Raw genomic sequence first — 23,204 nt, forward strand, 5'->3', positions numbered from 1 at the left:
AGCAGGACCCTGGAGCCGACCCTGTACGGAGGTTTTACTGTATGTAAAAACTTTTTGACAAATATCAACGAATTAGGAAGATAGTGTGCTTCATTAATTCAAATATTATGGCAAGTTTATACTAGTTAGTGAAAAGAAGTCTAGGAGAAAACAATGGATACGTATTAATTAAATAAAAAATTTACTATCAAGAAGTATATTTGTAAAATTATCAAATTACAATATATATATATATATATACATTTGTACAATAAAGTTTATAATATAAAATACATAATCTTTACAAAGACATTTTGTTTTTTTTAGTACTGTTTTCGATCAGATTTTCAACTGAGTTTGCTTGTGAAGATGAGCAAGGTTCAACCACATTTTTAGGCGCAGGAAATGCTAAATCAAAGCTTCGCTTCTGTGAATATCAAGAATATTATATTTGATTAGCTGTTCAGCGGAATGAGCAGAGAAGAAAATTACTAACAATTGGATATCTCACTTGCCAAATCAACTAACTCCATAAAACAAAAAGTAGAGAATACTTATGAAGAAGATGGTGTAATCTATAGGAGTAAATAGGCGCTCGTGTTACATTTTCTGTCATTACACGGTCAGAAATGTACTGAACCAGAAATTTAATAAAAAATTCACATGCTAAGCTTTGCTAAAGCACTATTTAAGCAGAAATAAGGATTTTTTTGAAAAGTGGAGTTAATCAATTTGGCAATTGAGGCATCCAATTACTAAATCAATGGAACACTTAACGTTTAAACTAAAAAAATACCTTATCTTTAACATTTTCTTTAGCATGTTTCCTTGTGTGCTCTTCAGCATGCCTATAGAATTCATTGTAGTTTCTCTGATACTGATCAGACTGGAAAAAAGTTTAAAATTTAAATACTTTGAAACAGTCTTATAACTGAAAGTCTTTAACAGAGTAGTTTAGCAAAAACAATTCAGACTATCTCAGCAGAAGAACTTTTCATAAATCCTTTCAAGCAGTCTTTGAAAGATACATGGCATGAACACAAAATAGGCAGTATTTTCACGGTATATTCAGGATCTTTTAAATGATAAAATGAGTTCTTTCAAGTATTTGTTACGTATATTTGAGAGCGTTAACTTTTTTGTAATAACAAAATATTAAGTCCTGGTTCAGATTCAGTTTATGTAAAAATTTCAGCATAAGACAAAAACTTTTAAACTTCAAAAACAATCCTTAATAGTGTGTGCGCAGTAAAGATAAGATTATCTACCATTGACTTAAAATAATAATAAAAGCACAAACAGGGGGGCTACAGGAACTGTGAAAAATTTTCCCCGACTTCCCTGATTTACATAACCAATGATAATGGTTTCCTTTCTTTGCTCTACCTGCAGTTCTTAAAACGTTTTAAGCTGTTAATTAAAAATATATTTTGAAAAGATACTCCCTTTTTTAGTAAAAATAGTATATTAAATTATCTACTAGGAAATATAATAGGAAATCTTAAAAAAAAAAAACATTTTACTTCCAGTAACCAAGTAACATAAGAATTTTTAAAAAATATTAAAACCACTCTTAAAGACATATCTAATCATAATAAAACGAAAGTTTGCATAGAAATAATTTTGAACTAAATTTTCAAGAAGTATAATTGTTGCTGCAAGAATAACAAGTAATGGTGAACGTATAGAGAAGTAATGTTGTTTTACTTACGTACATAATAGACATATTTATGTAAAACAAATTAAAACCTTTTAACAACCAGTTATAGTGAGTACCACCTCTAATCAAGAACTTCGGTTTTAATAAATGAATATTGCATTTTAATTAATCAAAAAATATTAAAAATATTATTATAGTTATTTATGCAACTCAATTTCAAATGTCATTGCTTTGAATGACAATTTTCATTACTTGTCAAAAAAAAAAAAATCTTAGATTACTTTTGTAACAAACAACATTGAAATGCAAAAAACAAATATTAATTTCAATATATATATGTATATAACTTGGTTTTAAAATAAAAGAATTTTAAAGTCACAAAAAAAAAAAAAAATCTTCGGATAATTTCAGGCGACAGGGAATAATACAATAGCAAAAAACTAAGTTGATTTTCACTTAACATTCAATTTTAACAACTAAATCAAAAACACCAAGTAATTTTTCAGCTTTAATCAATATTAATTGGATTTCTTCTTGAAATTGTTGTTACAGTACGCTAATTACTTCAAGACAACGAGAAGCAAGGGAGCCAAGTCATTAATAACGGCTTCCTACTTGCATAAAAAAAAAAAAAATTGGATTTGACTGATATAGAAAGCGAATCAGAGGAATCATTTTAAAAGATTTTGTTAAGACTGAAAATGTTTTAAATTTTAGAAAAAAATCAGCCTATTTAAGATTGAAAAATTTGATTTTTAGTCAAGAATCAAAATATTCAAACAAGCAAGTTAAAATTTATACACATGTGCTATTAATTAGTTTATTCTCTACAACATTCTTCTTTCAGTCTTCCAATAAAAGGATTGATTTCAAAGCATTCAGAGCAATTGTGATTTGTTTATAATTTGATTTATAAATTGTTTCTTTTTAAAAGGTGACTGTATTTTTATACATTGAGTAACTATATTAAATTCTTTACGAAATTGAAAGAAATTTTAATTTTAGGATTGGAAATGTTTGCTTCATTTTAACTCAATTTTTTATAGAATTATTTGTAATTGTAAATTTTTTTTGTCATAATCACAAAAATAGTATTATCTTTACTAATATTATAAAGAGAGAGGGCGGATTTTTGTGTATTTATATGTTCGAGGTCCAGAACATATAAATACACAAAAATCCAGAACCACTGCACCTATTTGAAAAATTATTTCACTACATGAAAGGTGCTTTCTTACTGAGTAACATAGGCTATAATTCGAAAAAATCCGATAAATAGTTCTTTTTTTATTCAAATTCAGGCCCAAATTTCACGTAAATATGCTTATTATTGGCTATTAAAGGGGTGAAAAATTACTTGCACATATTAATATTATATATCGTTAAAAAGGGTAGAATTTTTTGCATTTTAAACAATTTATTTCAATGCTCTAACTTAATTACGGCGACTAATTAATAATTTGCGTTTTTAGCTCGAACTTTTTTAGGCTTAACTGAAATTTAGGCACTACTTTCTTCAATAAATGTATCAATAAAAAGTGAAGGAATTATCCCACAGTTTTCTTTTTGACAGCATTGGAAAAAGGAAGATTTTTTACTCCAGATCTCTCTCGACCAATGGTCGAAAAAATTAGCCTCTATCTTCAAAGGAAAAAAAGTTACAAGCGTTTTAAAATCAATTTCGAAATATGTCATTTTGATTCAGGTTGTCCACCATTTTATTTTCACGTTTCCATGGTTACGCTTTTAAAATCCATCTTTCGCATTTTAATTTCTTAAAAGGCTTAATATCTGGCGTCATTGTTTGGAAGGGTAATTTTGCATGGTGTTTTTTTTTCTTTTATTTAAGTTATTCTTTAAGTTATTAAGTTATTCTTTTAATTAATTGTTTAATATATCACTTGACACAATTTTTGTTCTCAAGGTAGACCGGGCAAAGCAGCTCTTAATACATAAAGGTTTGAAAGCTACTGTTAATGTGATTTTATACATTTTTGTTTGTTTGGCGAAACATTTATTATTGCCAAAGAAAAAACATCCGCTTCACTCGCAAAAGGGCTGGGTTCCGGTAGCGAGGTCGCTCGGCACGTTAGGCGATGAAAAATTCAGTCTAGGATTATTGTTTTAAGGCAACCATTAATGTAATTCATTGTTTTGGCGATTTGTTTTGAAAGAAAAGAAACTTTTGATTTGTTTTTATCCGAGTGAAATGTACGACATTTTCTTCTTTTTTCCTGACGATGATTTTTGAATGTTCCACGGGATGTTTTTCTTCTTCGTTAGACGGATGGATTATGATAGCATGGTTGCTGGACAAGTTTGGCGATAAACAATGGAGCTGTAGAATTATTTTTACATTTGAAAGATATTATTTGATGTCTTTTTTTGTTTATTTAGCGAAATATTTTAAATTGCAGTAAAAACTACTTCACTCGCTAAATAGAGTTTTAAAGCAACTGTAAATCTAATTTAATGATTTGACGAAAAGTTTTGAATTCCAAAGAACTTAAGTTTTTTTTGGAAAAGATGTATAAGCATTTCATACAAAGAAAAGCGATCATTTCACATCAGAGGGGGAGGGGGCGTTATTTTTTTTTATTCAATGGACTTCCATTAAATTTTTAGCACAGGCATCGCTGTGCGGGTACTGCTAGTTAATTAATATTTTAACAAAATTAAGTCAACAATTTCTAGTAATATTATTAAATATGTAGGACTCACATTATGTTTCAGGTTAGACATGTTTTTACTACATTAAATAAAATATATTTTTAACACCTCGTTTTTTCCGGGTTGCTAGAAAGGACCAGACCAGGGTTACTGAAAAACTAGTGACTCCCAAATGTTGTGGTATGCCGCCTAATGCGAGGTAAGTTGAAGTCTTAAATAAGTCGTTTCTTTCACTGCACAAAATTTGATGCTGGTTAAAAGAAAATGCCCAAAATACCACTGTGCATCAAAAAAAGAAAAAACTCAATGTGCCTCTGACAACACTTGATGATTTTTATGTAAAATGACCCCCTGAATTCAAATTTGACCACTGATATTTTATGTTTTTTAAACCCAGTCCCTTGAAAAACTTAAAATCGAGGTTTGAGTGTAATATACAATTGATGTATATTTATATTTCTGGATGCACACCTCCCCTTTGGTTACCACTATATCAAGAAGTGATAAAAAATGAAGGCAGTGCATTTCCATTGTTTATCACTTTTGGCAGTTCTCAGCAAATTTGTGTGATTTAATGTAGTGATATTTTCTTTTATTTTTCTGCACAAAAGTACTTAAGCAGTAAAAAGGGTCAGAAAACAATAAGTTGTGAGGCACTAGACTGGATAATTTACTATTAAATGAACTCGAGTAAAAGAAAATATGAAAAGAATATTTAAAAAAAATAGATAAAAGATTAAATAATTTATACTTACTATTTCAGTCATGAGAGGATCGTTAAAATTAGGATAAGACATCAAAAATCTAATGGAGGAAAGCACATCAACTAAATTCAGTGATGGCTTCCATGTTCCCTAGAAAAAAAAAAAAAAAAAAAAGAGGTAAGATTGAAAAAATACAAATAAAATAATAAATTTTCTATTTAAACTTTACACATGCACACTCTACTAAAAGTAAGAAATAAAACGTTACGTTACTAGCATTTAGCACAAAAAAAAAGTTCCAGAAATTTTTTCATTGCATATCTGATTAAGGTAAAATTCATTAAAAAAAATCATATTCATTTTACAGGGGTTGTTGAAACTGAACACTGTAGGGGGGGGGGGATAGGGACAGTGAGAAAAAATGATAGGTAAAAGGATGTGTAAAAAATGATCATTTATATTTTCCATGCAAACCTGTCAAAATTAAGAATGAAACATTTGTACTGATACATAAATATCTTGTTATCAATGAGTGCAATTGAAGAACCTAGAAGCACGAAAATTTATATTTGTAACTGAATTATGGTTGCGTGTGATTTTATCTAGTTTTTGTGCCAACTTCAAAACTTATACTTAAAAGTAGTATTGATGGTGTTTAAAGGATAAAATTATTTTTTAGAACCATTCGCAGCTGTAGTTTTAAGTTGGTTCTTTTTTTTTTCCAACAATATTTTTATTTCATTCTTTTCATTACAAATGTCTTTAAAAATTAGTATGATGTTACCATTACAAAATCTCCACTTATTTTTTCATAAAAATAAAAAAAATAATATAAAAATTTCATATAAAAAAAACTATATATATATATATATATATATATATTAACTCGTCAAAAAGTTTAAGTGATTGGGAAAACCAAGCTTTGACCCTCTCTGGGATTTATTTGTTAACTACTTTAATAAGAACCATTTCAATATTAAAGGTTCCCCGAGTAATTTATGTTTTACAACAATATGTATCATGTTACTCGTGATAAAAATTCTATGCCTACCAAAAAGCAAATGTAACGAAACTTGTGGGTTTCCCTTAGAAAGGTCACTTGGGAAATGGAATTATGTGACCGGTCAGTGCAGCTAACAGTTAAAACAGTGCTTACAAGTCCAACCTTTCACCGATGAAACCACATCCGTGTGGCTCCAAAGATGTTAAAAACTTTTGAGACAGGCCGCTAGTCAGGGTTGGCAGAGATTCCTTTTCATGAATGAGAAGTTCTTGACTGTTCAACCAGCTAAAAACAATTTCCCTGATTAAGTTCATTAAATCCGATTTACGTTATCAATGATAATGACTTCTTTTCTTTGCCCTACTTGAAAACCATTGCATATTAAACAAAATGCAGAGTTTAAAACGTTTTGAGCTGGTAATTAAAAATATATTTTGAAAAGATGATCCTTTTTTTAAGTAAAAATAGCATATTAAATTATCTACATGGAAATTATAAGAAATCTAAAACAAATAATTTACTTCCAGTAACCAGATAGGATAAGAATTCTAAGAAATTATTAAAACCACTCTTAAAGACATATCTAATCATGATAAAACTAAAATGTTTATATGGAAATAATTTTTAACTAAATTTTCAAGCAGTATAATTATTGCTGCAAGGATAACAAGTGATAATGAAAGTATAGAAGTAATGTAATTTTACTTACGCAAAAAATAGACCTATTTATGAAAAACAAATTGAAACCTTTAAACAATCAGTCATATTCAGCTATTTTGTTATTGTGGCTTATTCCCCATGATCTAGTCGATGCTAGACCAGGTCCAAGAGTTCATGAATCGATAAGAAGCTGTACACTTAAAGCGGATTGGTCGATAGATCTTCATATGTCAGTCTCAAACACGCAAGTAGGTGGGAAGGAGAGGCCTCATCCCTAACACATTTTGGGCAAGTCTAGAAGCTTTTCTCTCCGCTGGTAAAAATAAGGTTCTTAGTATGTCCACTCTTGAGTCTACTGATCTTGACCTCGATGGTTCTATCCATACCAAGAGCAAGGGAATTGCCTGGGAATTTTTCCGAATACCAAGAGTTAAGTGGAGGTGTCTTAAACAGATTCCTATATGACGTCTTAAACTTTGAACAGATCTCAGATGACGTAAGAGGTGGTAAGAGACTCTCAGAAGGGATTAAAGGCCAAGAAGAGCCTTCTACGGCAAGAATATCGGCTGTCTCATTGCCCAGGATACCAATATGTGAGGGAATCCATGGAAAAAAAATCCTGTGATCTTGTGAGAGGTTTTAAATTTCCCAGAATTGTCACTGAAGTATCATCTCCAACCCTTGTCCAATTGCTCAGGTGTTGAATGACACTGTGGCTATTGGTTAAAATCCAAACTTCTTAAAAGACATTTCCATGAAGCAAAACCTTTAGCACCTCGTTAATAGCAATGAGTTCTGCTTTAAATACTGAGCAGTAGTCTGGATAATGTATCTTGATCTTAACCAAATTAGACGGTAATTTAATATTAGCACTACTACCAGAAGCATTTTGATTGTTTCTACTGTCGTCGGTATAAGCCTGAACTGCCGAGGCTGGTATTTGATTTATGATTTCAAGGGCGAGTTGATAAAGGTAGTCAGGGATATCATGTAGTTTGTTGGTCTGTGCATCAAGTTGCGTTTGAAAATGCACTTCAGGTACACCCCAGAGAGGGACCGATCAGTCTTTAAATAGTGTTTATTGATGTCTGGATTTAATAGTTTCATCAAGTATAGTCTGGAAAATGGATTATCTCGTTTTAATCTTTGAATATTGAGCTATTCTTTAATCGAGAATTTGGGTTTTAATGAATGAATACAGCATTTTAACTATTGAAAAACAGGGTTCGAAAATATCCGATATTTTGATATATATCTGATATTTTCAATTAGCAGTAGCTAAAGCCTTCAAAATAGTAAATGCATCCTCAAATCACTCTTTTTTCTCTTTTATTATAATAACAATATGTATACTTAAAAATAAGGCTTCTTTCATTATTTTTATCTAATATTTCATTTTAAATTTTTATCAATTTTAATGGATATTGATAAAAATTTATTTAGCAATAGCTGTTTTATTCATTATCATTTTTCTTCTGTTAGCTACTTTTACAGTTATAGGTATGTTTCGGAAATAAAATATATACATTGGTCGGTGCACATTCATAAGACATTAATGATGTTTTAATACATCATAAAAATATAGTACATAACTTTTTGGTTATTTTTAATAATAAATGAACAATTTTACTATGATTAATAAACTTTTTATATTGAAAATACCACAGCTGAAAAAATAAATATCGAAAACATCAAAATATCAAGATATTTTCAAAATAAATATCGGATATATATCATGATACATAGCGACTAATATATATCGGCGCACCCTGTTGAAAAATAAAAATATTTACTTAGGTACATAAGGTAACTCAATTTCAAATGATTTCATTATTTGTCGAAAAAAAAGGTTACTTTTGTAACAAACAAAACTGAAATGCAAAAAACAATTTATTAGTTTCAAAATGTATATGTATTTAACTTGGTTTTTAAATAAAAGATTTTTTAAAGTCTGGAAAAAAAATCATAATCTGAGGCGACAGCGAATAATACGATGGCAAAGAACAAAGTTAATTTTGATTTTCATTCAATTTTAGCAATTAAGTTAAAAACGTAAAGAAGTAATAACTTTTAAACTTTTATTAGTATTTATTTATAAAACAAAGATTTTTTCTTGAAATTGTGATTACAGTACGCTAATTACTTCAAGACAATGAGTAAAGGCAAGGGAGCTAAGTCATTAATGACAGCTTTCTCTTTGCCGGTAAGGTTGTTTATTTTACGTAGCTTGGAACACGTTGTGGAAAATTCAAGCTCCGTAAAATAATCAACTCTACAGAAACAGAAGCAATCTTAGAAAGTTCATCCTGCGGTTAATAAGTTAAAATTCAATATTTTGGTGTTGAGTAAAAAAATATGCACAAATATATAGCACGGTATAATCGCAATTCATTAATTTAACATTTTTTTAAACAGATAATTGAGGGAAAATGAGTAGAGAATTCGAGTACTTAATTTTGCAAACCGAAAAGTTTTTTTTCCTTCATTTAATCAATTTTTCCTGACCTTTGGTTATTTTTTCAAAATTCCCTGATTAATAAAGTTCCTCAACTTTTCTCTAAACTGTCACCACCCTGCTACTCTAAATATTGTTTTTGTGCAGCCTTTCTTTCCGCGAGTCAGCAGTAACATTTGCTGCAAAAACTATTTTTACAACTACACGACAGTTTTGAATGATTTTTTTACGCAATTTTTTTTTCATGCGGGCAATATTCAAAAGGACGCACAGGTTTGAGTGTAGCAATTCTTAAATAGCATATTAATTTTGAATTCTAACATTAAATTCAATGTCCATGAATGAAGTAGTCACAATTTAGTTCTAGTATTTAAAAGGAGCAAGAAATTTTCTGTATCCCTAGTGATGTGGATCGGGTAAATACCAAGCGGGTAGGTAAATATTTTTTGGGTATTTACCCAAGGCCTGCACAAATACGCAGAAACTGGGTATTTTACAAAAAAGTGCAAAAAGTGAATGGGAATTTTTTTTTAAAAATCTAAATATGAAATAGTTGATAAAACTGACACATATATATGTACTACACAGTTTATAATATTTTTATTGCAAGACTTGATGAAATTATGAAAGAAACATATCGTGTGAACCAAAGAATATTTCTTTTCAATGTCATATCTAGAGAAGTATGATCAATTCAATGATGAATTTCAGGATTTCAAAATCACAATCTAGGTAAGTCATATCCAAAATGGAAAAAAAAAAGGAAGCGTGAGGGATGTTTGAAAGAATAAACTGAGAAGCTATTAAGACTATGATGTTATTTATTTTATTGCTGTTTAAGTGATAACCTGGCAAATATAGAAACAGTTTTCACATTAATGAGCAAAAAAAAATCAAAATATTGTTTTCTGTTGCCTTGCTCATTCGTTTTTGCTCCCCAATTCCTCATGATGAAAATTTATTCAAACTATTTTTAATACACGCAATTAGTGATATAGGATGGGAAGGTAAATATTTTTTTGGGTATTTATAAAAAGGCAGGGTAAATCCCCTAGTAACTGCGCGCTTTGCAAAAAAAAAATTAGGTGGTATCAAAAAGTGATGATTTTCTTTTTAAAGCATAAACCGTAAAATGAAAGATTAAAAATATAAAAAGTTATATATTATAATTTTTTTAATTAAAGACTTAGTGAAATCTTATCAAAAAATTGTCAGAATTTAAAATGAACTATTTTAGGCTCAACTTTGCTTCTTTTTAAAATACTATTTTGAGATTTTATTTTATGAGTCATTCCATCAGTAACACAGGATTTCTGAGACAGTATCCAAATTCGTCCCTGCTGCAAGTTTAGTTATCTTTTAATCTTTCTTTCCCATTATCAGTTCTTTAACATTTTGAAACAAACCTCAGCAGTTTAATTCCTTTAGAATTAATTTAAAAATTTTTTAAGTATCTTCAAACACATTTTACTGAAAAAGTATGCAGAATATGCCTGAACACTTGAACTAGGTTTGGAGAAAATTTCTGCAAAAGATATAAGTAAACTAGCTGCGTCGCCCGGCTTTGCACGGTCTACCTCGGAAATAAAAGTTATGTGAAGTGACGCGTGTTCAACAATCAGGCTTGAACAAAAAAAAAAAAAAAAAAAATATCAGTAAAATTTTGCGGTAAATTGCGGAAAAATAACTAAAAATTAAATATTTTAAATCTTCCGATTACAGGAAAAGCCTTAAAACAAAAGCCAAATTTTATTTCTTCATGTTCGAGAAAAAAATGGCAACAGATCTTTCATCTCAATGATTTTCTTCACCCCTAAACATTTTAATAAAAGCGTTGTTGCGGAAAGTTGAGATGAAGCACTGAATAATAATTTGAATGGAGGAAAGCCTTCGAAAAATATGGATTTTATTTTGAAATCTAAGAGTCATAATTAATAATTTTTAATTGATATCTCCGCTAATTATTATCGGGGGATTATGTTAAATAGCCAAACATGAAGACGGGAAGATTACGAATCCATCGATACCTGGTTCGATGGTCAGTTCACTGTCGTTCGGGAGAAGAAGCTTGGACATAGATAGATAGATAGATACTCAGATTTTATATGTATAAGATAAATAGTAATAATAAATTGAATTACATTTTGTTACATTTTGATGTCATGCAGGGACACATTACTGGGTTCTAAAAAACTAGGACCTTAAAAAATTGATGTTTGCTTTTTTTGTAACCAGTTAAGCTTTTTACTTTTGGTAGAATGGATTTTTTATATCTGAAATTTGGCTATTAACATTGATTAGGCATATCCAACACATTTAATGTGAATATCATATTAGATTGCTAAGTTGTTTCACACAATAATTCTTTAAATATGTGATCAAAATACAATTTTTTGCAAAAATTTATTGTTTGTATGTTGTTGGTTATAAATATACATAGTGGAATACATACAGAAAAGTATTTTAGTTGAATATAAAATTTTGAAATAAATACCTGGGTAAATACCCATTTGGGGTATTTACCCCTAAAAATAAATACCCGGGTATTTTACATCACTAATCCTGTCCAATACATCGAGACTTCCGCCGTTGGAATATACCATGATACGTTATACAGTCGACTACCGCTACAATGCGACTCGACTTATGCGAAATGGCTATAACGCGAATTTTTCACGAGTAATGAATTTTAGAGCTAACGCAAATTTTTCGCCCTCAACACAAATTTTTTTGGAAGGAAGTATGTGCTACGTCATTGGAGAGTAAATATTGATTTCGTGAATGTTGTTGCATCCCTTTCAGCATCACTGACAGCCAAAGTTCCCACACCAAACTAGTCTAGTGCATCAAATAACCACTCAGCATCTTTCATTTATTTTTTTCATTTTAAATATAAAAGTTGTTGAAATATAATGGCACCTTAGTGTCACTTTCATCTAAAGTTTGTGAAGATCGGAAGAAAAAGAAAGTTTCTAATAAAAAATATAAAAAACACTATGCTTGAACAACTACAAATTTTCGACAGTAGCGCGACAATATGTATGAGTGAATCTTCCGTACCTACAATTAAGAGTCAAAACTAAAAGATATCCGTAAAAGTTCAGAGCTTAGTTTCAATATTGAAGCTTGCAGAGCAGTCTAGCAAAGTAAATATTATGAAAATGGAAGCTGCTCTTGCAAAAAGTTGAACAGGGTTCATACTCATTTTTAAAAGTAAAAATTAAGGACTTTTTAAGGACTCTCTCAAAAAAAAGGACTTATCGGGAAAATGATTAGATAGCTTTACGTATACCATTTTAAAGTTTTCCGGGGGGGGGGGGGGGGGGGGCCGGGGGCAAAGTACATGATACATATTATATATATACACATGCACAAATGCATCAGTTTCCAAAAATCAGGGAGAGGCGCAATCGACCGGGATGTCCCATTATCAGTGAATAAAATTTTAAAATTTCACATCATAGGGATGAGAGTGATCAAAGAGCAAAAAGGAGGGACCCCCCCCCCCCAAACAATGAGTTCTTAAAATCAAGCAGAAAAGAGATGAGATCAAAGTGCCCTTTGAGTCCATGACATTCCAAAATTCAACAAAAAATGGCGAATTAACCAGTTTCAAACATAATACGAAAGTTTTTCCCTATTAATTTATTATGCTTGAAATGATTGGGTAGTAATTAATACAAAAGATGGCACATATTGTTCTTAAAACATAACATTTAATTCTCAAATTTCAGTCATAAAAAAAGATTAGGAAAATAGGGATAGCTGTTGAAAATTAGTTGTATATTAAAGCATTATTATTTAGCATACATGATTGGAGTGAGAGGCAAATTGAAGGAAAATAACTAAAATCTCTTTTCTTCAAGATATTTAAACTATTGTTTTGTTATTATTGCTTTTGATCTGTTATTGTTACTAAAATCCTATTTCGAACAAATTTGCTATATCGTACTATTTCTCGCAAGTTTTTTTATTTCTATATAAATTTAAATTTTGAAAGAGAGAAAGCAATTTCTAACTCTTGAGTCATTGAATAAAGCGATTGATGGAGCCAGAGTTCAATCTTGGCTGTATCACTCAATAATATCAATATTTTATATATATATATATATATATATATATATATATATATATATATATATATATATATATATATATTTTTTTTTGAGGGGGGGTGAATATTTCTTTTACGAAAAAACATTTGAAAATAAATAAATATATATATATAATTAATTATCCTTTTTCCTTGCAATGGAACTCATAGTTTGGTTTTAAAAACTTCATAATATTATTTCACGATTTAAAAAAAAAAAAACTGAAGTTGCTTTATTTAATCTTCAAATTCCAAAAAATTTTACAGGCAGTAAAGCCTAACCAAAACCTTTAGAGATTCACCATAAATGTATTGAAATCTTTTTTAAATACATAAAAATAGTAACCATGACAAGTTTAAATACAATCAGAGACTGTGGGAGTTGGACCATATTTTTTCGATAGTCTTTTGCATTTTTTCTAAAATAAATTTAAGAAATAAAAATATTATTGAAATAATGAAAAAAATAAACAGATATAAAGTAGCATATTGTAAAAAACCTTCCAATATTTAAAAAGATTGAAATATTTGCAGGATGCAAAAAGATTGCAATCTCAAACAAGGCAAGCAATTTTCGGCGAAGCACGTGTTTAACGTGGTTGGCATGTCTCCAAAACATACGTTTTCGGCAGATATCGCGGATTATAAAGATTTGAAGGGGTAAAAAAGAAAAAACTAAGAAAAAGGGGACCAAACTTGATACAGTGGTTAAAATATTAAGGAAATTTTCAGAAAAATAAGGACTTTTTAAGGGTTTTTTAAGGACCTTAATTTTGCTTGATGAAATTAAGGGTTTCTTAAGGGTTTTTTAAGGAAGTACGAACCCTGTTGAAACGTTATAAAGGCGAAGCAAACGTATTTAAAAATGTAGAATTAGATAAGAATAACGATCTGATCATGGAGCATAAATCATCACTATCTTCATTTTTAACTCTTAAATATTGTTACTGTACCTACTGTACTATTATAGTTTTTCATTTTAATTTTACATCTTTCATTCCCATTGGTCATTCATTTTGTTCATCTTAATATATCATGTTGAATAACAGTTTTTTTATTTTTTAAATACAGTAAAGGTTCAGTTCTTTATGCAAGAAACTGGAGTTAAGGAATTCTTTAGAGCAGTTTGAGGGGTGTTTATAAGTATTTCTTATGCTTTAAAAAATGTGTATGCATATATTTTTCCACAACGCGAAATTTCGACTTACGCGAGGAGTCTAGGAACACATCCCTCGCGTAAGTCGGGACTTGACTGTATTTCAATCATATACATATACAGTTAGGAAAAATTAGACCCGCACCAATGGATTCAGCACTCTCAATATACAGGGTGAGTCAAAATGAATATAGCGGATACAAATAGCTACAACTATTTAATGAGAAAAAAATTTATCGATAAAATTCTCACAGAATGTAGACGGAACTTCAAAATTGATTTACGAGAAGGCGTTGAGTTTCCCTTGCTCAGCACAATTGAAGAACTGAAAGTATGCATTTTTAATGCTCTTGCATAGGTTACTTAACGAATGCTTCAGAGTGTATGGCGTGAAATGGACTACCGCTTAGATGTTGTCTGTGTAACCAAAGGGAGTCACATAGAAAATCTCTGACGTATGTATACAAAATTTCGAAGTCTATGTTCAGAAAAATCTTACCAATCAATTGTTTTTCATTAAATAGTTATAGCCGTTTGTAATCGCAATATTCATTTTTAATTACCCTGTACATAACAAATAAGTTTCAATTTTTTTCTAAAAAAAACAAGTTTGTACCATCCCCTTGTTAGGACAAACAAGATATTATTCTTAAAAAAGATACCTGAGGAGGAACTTTCAAAATATCTAAACAGATTCTTCCTGAGCTGTCAATATTTGGATGGTATACAGGAGTGACAAAACGAACATTAGGTGGTACAAAGGGATACCTGAAAAATGAGATTTTAAGGAAAACATATGAGTTTTACAGCATCTGCAATTACAATTTTTTTACAGGATCATACTAGTAAAAAGTTTCCTTCAAAATTTGACAAAAGATTTTTAAAAAGTTAAGATAAAGAGAAAATAAATGAATAAAATTCTAGCACATTAGCTAAATTTTTTCCTGTATTCTGTGACAAAAAAACACTTTCTAAAGTTTGTTTTTATTTTTAAGACTAGAACATCTAAGTTAATAAAACTTAAAATATGTCACTTTGCTTTAAATACTTTTTTGTACCATTTTTTGTAAAATGAATCCAAAAAAAAAATAATAATAATAATTGTACAAAAGTACATGTACTATATTAATATATTTATAAGTAATAAGTATTCAAAATGTTTATTTGCTTTGCACATAAGGTAAGCACACCAGTAGTGGCCAGTGCATAATAGTGCTTCAGTAGTGGCCACTTCAAGATTTATATTTGAAAAAATAGGATTTCAGGTTTCCCAATGGATTCAAACGTGAAGGTAATACCCAGGCCCGGCTCTAGGGGTAGGCGACCTAGGCGGGCGCCTGGGTGGCAGGTTTTAGGGCGGCAAATTTTGAAATTGAAACTCTTTTTTTTAAAGTTTTAATATCTGTTTCGGTGCCATAAAATATACAGCTTTAATGGGAAAAAAAATATAATTTAGAGTTTGTACAAGTGCTTGAATACGCAAAACATACTTCGGAATTCAACTAGAAATTCAGTTTAATTTGAGGGGGGGGGGGCAAATTACGGGATTTAAAAGTCTTTTGAAAATATTAATGGAATTTAAATTGGAAAGAAAAAAAAACGTTTCTCTATTTTTATACATAATTGCTATCTTTTTCTGTGCATTCTTGTTGACAGTGCCCTAACTTCCTTATCGAGTGTCACAGAATTTCACTGCCAACCGGTTGAGGAAGTGTCACTGCAATCAAGAACAGAGTGGCTTGTTGACTGTCATGTCCCACTATCCTTGCAGTCCGGAGCTCAAGTCTAGTGATTACCACTTGTTTCCTACCTGTAAGCCTAAGGAACACTTTTATTGCCGACGTTTCCAGGGCGACGACGAAGTCATAAAGGGTGAAAAGCTTCCTCAGTGGGTTGGCGGTGGAGTTCTGTGATTCTGGACTTCTTTACAATGCTTGTCCATTTGATTTCATTTATTCAAGTTTGGAGAGTGAAACTATTCTTTGAATTAATTTTTAACTTCGTGCATGTGTAATGCAATATTTGGCCAACTTTGATACACTATAACTCTGATACCAGTTGAAACTTAGTCACCAAATTGTAATCAGAGGTTCATATCATGAAAAAGTGCAACCTGTATGATTTTTTTTTCACTCAGTCCCTCTTGAAATATTTCACTTTAAACTTTGCGAAAATGCAATATTTGGCCAACTTTAATACCCTATAACTCCAGTACCAGTTGAGTCTCAGTCATTAAATTGTTATCACATTTTTTTGTCATAAAAAGGTGTTACCAGTATCAATTTCAATTTTTCACTCAGTCCCTTTTGAATTAAACGAACGGCGACATTAAACTTTGCCAAAATTTGATTTTTGCCATTTTTGAAAAATTTTGCAAAAAAAAAAAAAATAACAAAGCTCTCATGCTTAAAATTTCTACAAGAAGTAGTCCTATATTATATCTACACAAGAAAAAAAATTAAGAGCTGAGACTCTCCTCCTTTAACGAATGTTGCAGCACTAAAACTCGTATTTTATGCAAATTTTCAGTTTTTAGTTGTTAATTTTTTTCTTCATCTTTCTCACCATTTAAATAATATTTCGCAAGCAAATCATATTTAGGGCATCATTCTGGTGATGTAAGATTTTGTTTTGTCTTGATAGCTGTAAAATTAACTGAGTTAGATGCATTTACATAAAACTTGTTTTTGGTCCAAAAACGGCTATTAAGCAAACTTAAAATGGCGCATTAAAAAAAAGTATGAGCCTAAAAAATTCTCTTTCAACACTTTTGAACTCACTTGTAGTCAGAAATAACTAGTAAAAAAATTAGGAAAATCAAAAAATGTCGAGCAACAAATTTTATTCTTTTTAGGTGATTTCAAATGGATTGACTCACAGTCGTTTTCATACAGTAGACATGGATGCGTTAACACCCGATTCGTTTTCCCATGTGGTTCTAAGGTCTGTAGAAGATGATTATCGGTTCCGAAGACTGAGTTGTATCAAATACCTGTCCTGCCCTGTGTGGGATATTCATGGATGACCACTGCCACTTTTTTCAATGTGCTTCTGGTGCTCTTTAGCTTATTCAGTAGTCGAACAACAGTCAATTGTGAACAGTTTATTCTTTTTGCTATGGAACATGACAGCAATCCTTCGTGGGTGATGCAATTTTTTTTACCACCACTGTAGAACATGCTGCCCATTCGATGGGTTGAATATTTTGAGTAAGCTAGACACTCCTGGACAGTGATTGTTAATGACATGTTACATTACCATCCATGAAAACGAATTTATCACCCACAGCACAACAGAACACGTGAACATGAGGCAGTAGAACAACACTAACGTGTCATTAGCCGTCATAGTCTTGTTTAGAAGCACACAAGTGGCATACAAAAGGGAAGTTGCGCTACCCATTGATGCATCCAGATTGGAAAGAGGGGTAGCAGGTTTAAGGGCGGCAAACAAGATCAGATCTGCCCAGACCGGGCCAAGCAAACATCGCGATCACTAATGATTCCATGCCCTTCGTTAATGAAATGATCCAAGCTAATCGAAAGATTAAGAGATCCATGAAATTAGTGACGAACTCAACATGAGTAAAGGAACAGTTCACACTATCATCCACACAGATCATCCCAGGAATCCCAGACGGTCCTAAACAAATTTTCTGTTGGGAAGTTTTGGAGCACCCCCATATAGTCCGAACTTGTCAACCTGTGACTTCCACATCTTTGGGTCACTTAAGAGAGCATTACAAGAGAAATGTTTCCATTCGGACTATGAAGTGAAGGAAGCAATGCAGGACTGTCTCAGGAATCAGCCCCGATTTTTCTACAGCAAAGGCATCGACCTGCTGCTGCAACGCTGGGACTTGTGCTTTAACGCCAATGACGATTTCTTTTGATTTACACTAAAATTGTTATTTTTATTCAACTTGTCATTTGAGCAACCTTATAGTTATTGAAATATATATGGAATCTTGACATTATATGCGAGAGTGCATGAAAATGTTATAGAGGCTATAACAAAGAAACGTAACATGATAGACACTCATATCATTCGGCAATTTTGGTTACAATTAAATAAGTAACTCGATATATGTGGTAGTATTCATGTTAGAAAACTTGTGTCACACAGTGATATAAAAGGAAATAAACTGACAAGTTGAATCGCCGATCGCAGTAAATGTTATAGTATGCGCTCCAAAGAAATATTAGAATTTAAATTTTTTTAAAAGCTTTCTGAAGTGTAAATAAATTTTTAAAAACGCTGTTAAAATTTTTATCAATTTAGAAAGTTTCAAAACACTTGAGTCTGATAAATACTTGGATGATGGCCAGTGTTTTCCGATATATATCTTGATATGTATCACGATATATATCCAATATTTATTTTGAAAATATCATGATATTTTCTATATTTATTTTTTCAACTACAGCTTTTTCAATACAAAAAATATTTTAATCGTAGTAATACTGTTCATTTAATATTAAAAATAACAAGTTATGTACTATATTTTTATGATGTATTAGTACATCATTAATGTAAGAAAGTAATGTAATATTCCTTTTTTATTTTATATTCATAAAATTATTAGTAATGTAACAATTTTAATTCATATTATTCATATTAAAAATGCTTAATTAAACAGGGGTCTGGCCAGAGCAAATTTGGGTTCGTTAACGGACCCTTTACAAAAATCCGATCAACCCAAACGGACCTTTCACAAAAATCCGATCAACCAAAGCGGACATTTCACAAAATTCCTATCAACCAAAACGGATCCTTCACAAAATTCTGATAAACAAAAATGGATCTTTCACAAATTGTTTATTGAAAGAGCAAATCTCAAATTAAAATAATACAGCATATTTCCTGTACAAAAACAATAATGTTTGGTATATTTTTTAAAGTTAAATTAGAGGAATCAACTTATACAAAATCAGCTAGTTTTGCAAAATAAAAAATGGCACTCTTGTGATGCTCATGTAAGCCATAAATAATTACTACAGCCAAATAAATATAATGCCTGTTGTTGGTTTCTTTGAAAGAAATTAACAGCTGAAAGTCAGTTTGGTTTATGCAGCGGTGTTGTTGTAAACTTCTTTGAAAAAGCGTCAACATTCTCTGAATAGGCCTAGTAAGCACTTTTCTCCCCCACTCATGATTCAATCATAAATAATATACAGCGAGATGAACTTAGAACTGCAAAGGATAGTAGGGGGGGGGGATGTGATGCTTCAGATAGGGTTACAAAATTCAAACTTATCCCCACTTAGCATCTGGCGGTGCGATGTTAAACTGTTATTTTGGGAGAAAATTATATGGGTTTGGTTTTTCGATGCTAAAAAGGATAATTAACTTTAAATAAACTCTTTTATTTTCGTTTTTTTTTCTATAGATGCCTACGTTTTTAAAAACGCAATCTTTTTACATCCAATATGAGAATCCTATTTTTTTTTCAAGCTAACTTTGCTTTATTAGGATGCAATAAATGAAAAGTCTCTTTATTTTGTAACAAAGCTTATTTCAAGTTTTTAAAGCAGAATTCCATTTTCTTTTATGAGTCAGTAATTAAAATGCTGAATCGATGGTTTATTTATTTTATTTATTTTTGCTCCAAACTGTGTCCAGATATTAATGACATGTTTATCATAGGACTTTAAAATGCAATTCAAAAATAATTTTATCAAAAATATTTACTTTACAAGCCGTTTTTATACTTTTGATGCCTTCGCTTTGAGGATTGCAATCTCTTTGCATCCGCTGTGGAAATCTGATTTTCCGAATTTTCGATGTTTAGTATGCTTAGTTAAGAGGTAAAAAAATAAAATATATTTTTATTTTCTTAAAAATCACGGAGTTTATATGTTTTAAACGAAACTCCGTGCTCTTAAACAGTGTCTTAGATTAAAAAGTTAAATGCTGAACCCCTGCCTGATTTTTTTTTCTTACAGTTATTTTAAATACTATACAAATAACATTTCTAGTATAAAATAACATGATGTAAAATGGTAGATAAATATTGATACTTGTGGGGTGCTCATCTCCCAGGGAGCGGTGCCTCCCCCCCCTTTCCCCAAATACTAGAAAAACATTCAAGAATGATATTCTCAACAGAAAAGAGAGAAAACACTCAACTTTAAGTGTCAATGATGCAGCATTTTTTTTTTTTTTTTTGCAAAATTATTTGATTTTTTACAAAATTATTTGATTTTTCACAAAAACGGACCCTGTAAAAAATCCTGAACAGAACCCTGTTAAATACATTGGTGAGAAAAAAAGAAAATATCTTATGACTGTGCAACACCTAATGCACATTTTTTATTTCTGAATCATGTAACTGAGCAAAAGTAGGTAACAGAAGAAAAATGAGTGAAAGTTTATGCTAAACTGCATTAAAATGTATAAAAATGTAAAATGAAACATTAGATATAAATAATGAAAGAAACATATTGTAATAATAATATAAGAAAATAAAGAGTGATTTGATGCTGCATTTACTATTACAAAACTTTAGTTTGTGCAGATTGAAAATACTGGATACATATCAAAACATTGGATATTTTTGAAAATATCATGATATTTTCAAACCCTGGTGATGGCAGAATTTCCTGTTTACCACCTAAGTATTGCCTAATCACAGATGAAAATGATTGTTCTTTATACTCTGTGTCTAAAATGTAAAACAATTTACTGGTATTTTTTTATATGAGCCTAAGTAACTCAAAAATATAAAAGTCTGACCTTTTTTTTTTTTAAGTGGATAATTAGAAATATTTAAAATATAGTATCAGTCAAATTGAATATTTAATTCAAAGACAAAAAATAAAATATTTTAAGAATGTTTTTTTCCAAAAATACCAAGAAATAATACATCTCTGTCAAGCAGTATTCCTTTATTACTGAATGCACTAAAGACAAAAACTGAAAATGATACAATGTGAAGTACCAAAACTCTTGTTTGGCACTTACCTCTGATTTGCTAACTTTGAACAGGATATTAAAAATTTAATGCCTCTTTAAATCCAGAAAAAAAAAAAGAATATTTTAAACTATTATTCTGGAAAAAAAAAACTCCTTTGTCTTTCTTTTTTGCAGATAATTTCATGAATTTTTTTACTCATAAATAAGTTGAAATGTTTTAAGAAATAAACTTAAAATTAGATGTTTCCATAACATGAATGTTGGAACTTAATGCATGTCTATTATTATTCAAAAAACTTAGCTAGAAATTCTAAAATAAAACAGCTTGGAAAAATGATAAAATTATTCACATACCTATCTGGTATTATAATATCAAGTTCAAATATACCATATTGGTAAGGAGAATTTTCTGGTCCAACAACACCTGAAATAAAGAAGTATAAAAAATGCAATATAAATACACCAAAATTTTTAGCACAAACTATTTAACTTTGATACATTTATAGTGTGATGCAAAAATGTGGCAATTTATTAATTATGAGTTCAGATAAATGAAAAGAAAACTTGATATCTCTAACCAATTTTTCCCCATCATGTAACCAAAGATGGTCTACAGTCATGTTTTGATGACCTAAATTTAGAAAATTTTGCCATAAACTTCTTGCTCTAACATAGCCAATAATTGCCTAAAATTGCATTTTTTAAACTTAAGAGTTCAGAAACATTTCTGGGGGGGGGGGGGGATTTGCCCTACAGGGGTTCAATTTTTTTCCAGCTAGAGTCTAGGATGCTCCTTATTTTTTTTAAAGACTTACTAATAGTATTATGCTGTAAAAGTTTTAGCTTTTTACTCAAATTTTAAGAGGGTGCTAAATGACCCCTCAATTTAACATTAGCCATCCTAGCATAGAAAATGTCACAAATTTAGAAACATTTAATTTTCCAAGCTGTTTTTTTGTAAATAATTATTTTATTGCAATGTACTTGATGCATATTACTAGTGTATATTATAATATGTAGCATTGTTTTTTTAGTTCAATGTATTTTTTAACCCCACTCCCCATACTTGTGAAGTTTGGGGGAGGGGGTTGATGACCCTCTTTTAGTTGAAATAGGAGTCTAAAATTCTTCCAGTATATTACACACATATATCCACAAGTCTAACTAGTATGTTGTGGCCATCACGAAACTTTCTTCTATATTTTTCCTTTTTCTGATCCCTCCCCATGCTTGACGAAGAAGCAATATTCCTAACAAAAACAAAATTACACATGCAAAAACTTGACGACCATCCCAATGTCTGAATTATTGTAAAAACAAAATAAGAGCGAAAATTGAAAGTTACTTTAAAAACTTAACCTGAATTAATTACAAATATTTTATTTATTAACAAACATAAGATGGCAACAGTTAAAAATTTTAAATCATTGAGATTATATTTCCTATCATTTCCATACAATTAAAATCGCGAGAAATACGCAGACGACAATCTATTACGATTTATCTTTCTTATTGTTGCATTAATAAAAATATTTTTATTCGCAAAAAAAAAAAAAAAAAAAAATCAACACCTCTTGGAGCGATCGGCGTCAAAATCGAACCAAAGCCTGTTTACATATGGATTCACATATATTCCAAATTTCAACCAGAACGTAGCATTACTTCTTGAGATAGGGTACTCAAAATGGAAAAAAAGAACAGGTGATTGCGCTACCCCCTTTTTAGCTGTTGACACAAAAATAAAATCAGTTCTTATACCCACTAAGGGTTACTTGCCGATAAATTTTTCTTTCATTCCGTTCATTATTTCTTGAGATACAGCAGTCACAATTGACGACAAAAAACATTCTATAGCTCAACCCCCATTTGAGTTATTGACACCAAAATTGAATCAGCACCTGTTCCTGTT

General features: G+C 30.4%; 1 protein-coding gene across 1 annotated transcript in view; it reads right to left on the reverse strand.

Annotated features, from left to right (window-relative positions):
• Window positions 1-221: 221 nt before the first annotated feature.
• Window positions 222-23,204, reverse strand: part of LOC129234481 (ubiquitin-conjugating enzyme E2 T-like) — a 31,696-nt gene continuing 8,713 nt past the window's right edge. Inside the window, exons 3-7 of the mRNA XM_054868482.1 lie at window positions 21,650-21,719; window positions 15,043-15,148; window positions 5,065-5,163; window positions 776-865; window positions 222-406 (exon numbers count right to left, since the gene is read on the reverse strand). Coding sequence (XP_054724457.1) covers window positions 281-406; window positions 776-865; window positions 5,065-5,163; window positions 15,043-15,148; window positions 21,650-21,719 — 491 coding nt within the window. The 3' untranslated portion in view covers window positions 222-280. The remainder of the gene's footprint in view (window positions 407-775; window positions 866-5,064; window positions 5,164-15,042; window positions 15,149-21,649; window positions 21,720-23,204) is intronic.

Source organism: Uloborus diversus, chromosome 1, assembly GCF_026930045.1.
Source record: "Uloborus diversus isolate 005 chromosome 1, Udiv.v.3.1, whole genome shotgun sequence".
Classification (NCBI taxonomy): domain Eukaryota; kingdom Metazoa; phylum Arthropoda; class Arachnida; order Araneae; family Uloboridae; genus Uloborus; species Uloborus diversus.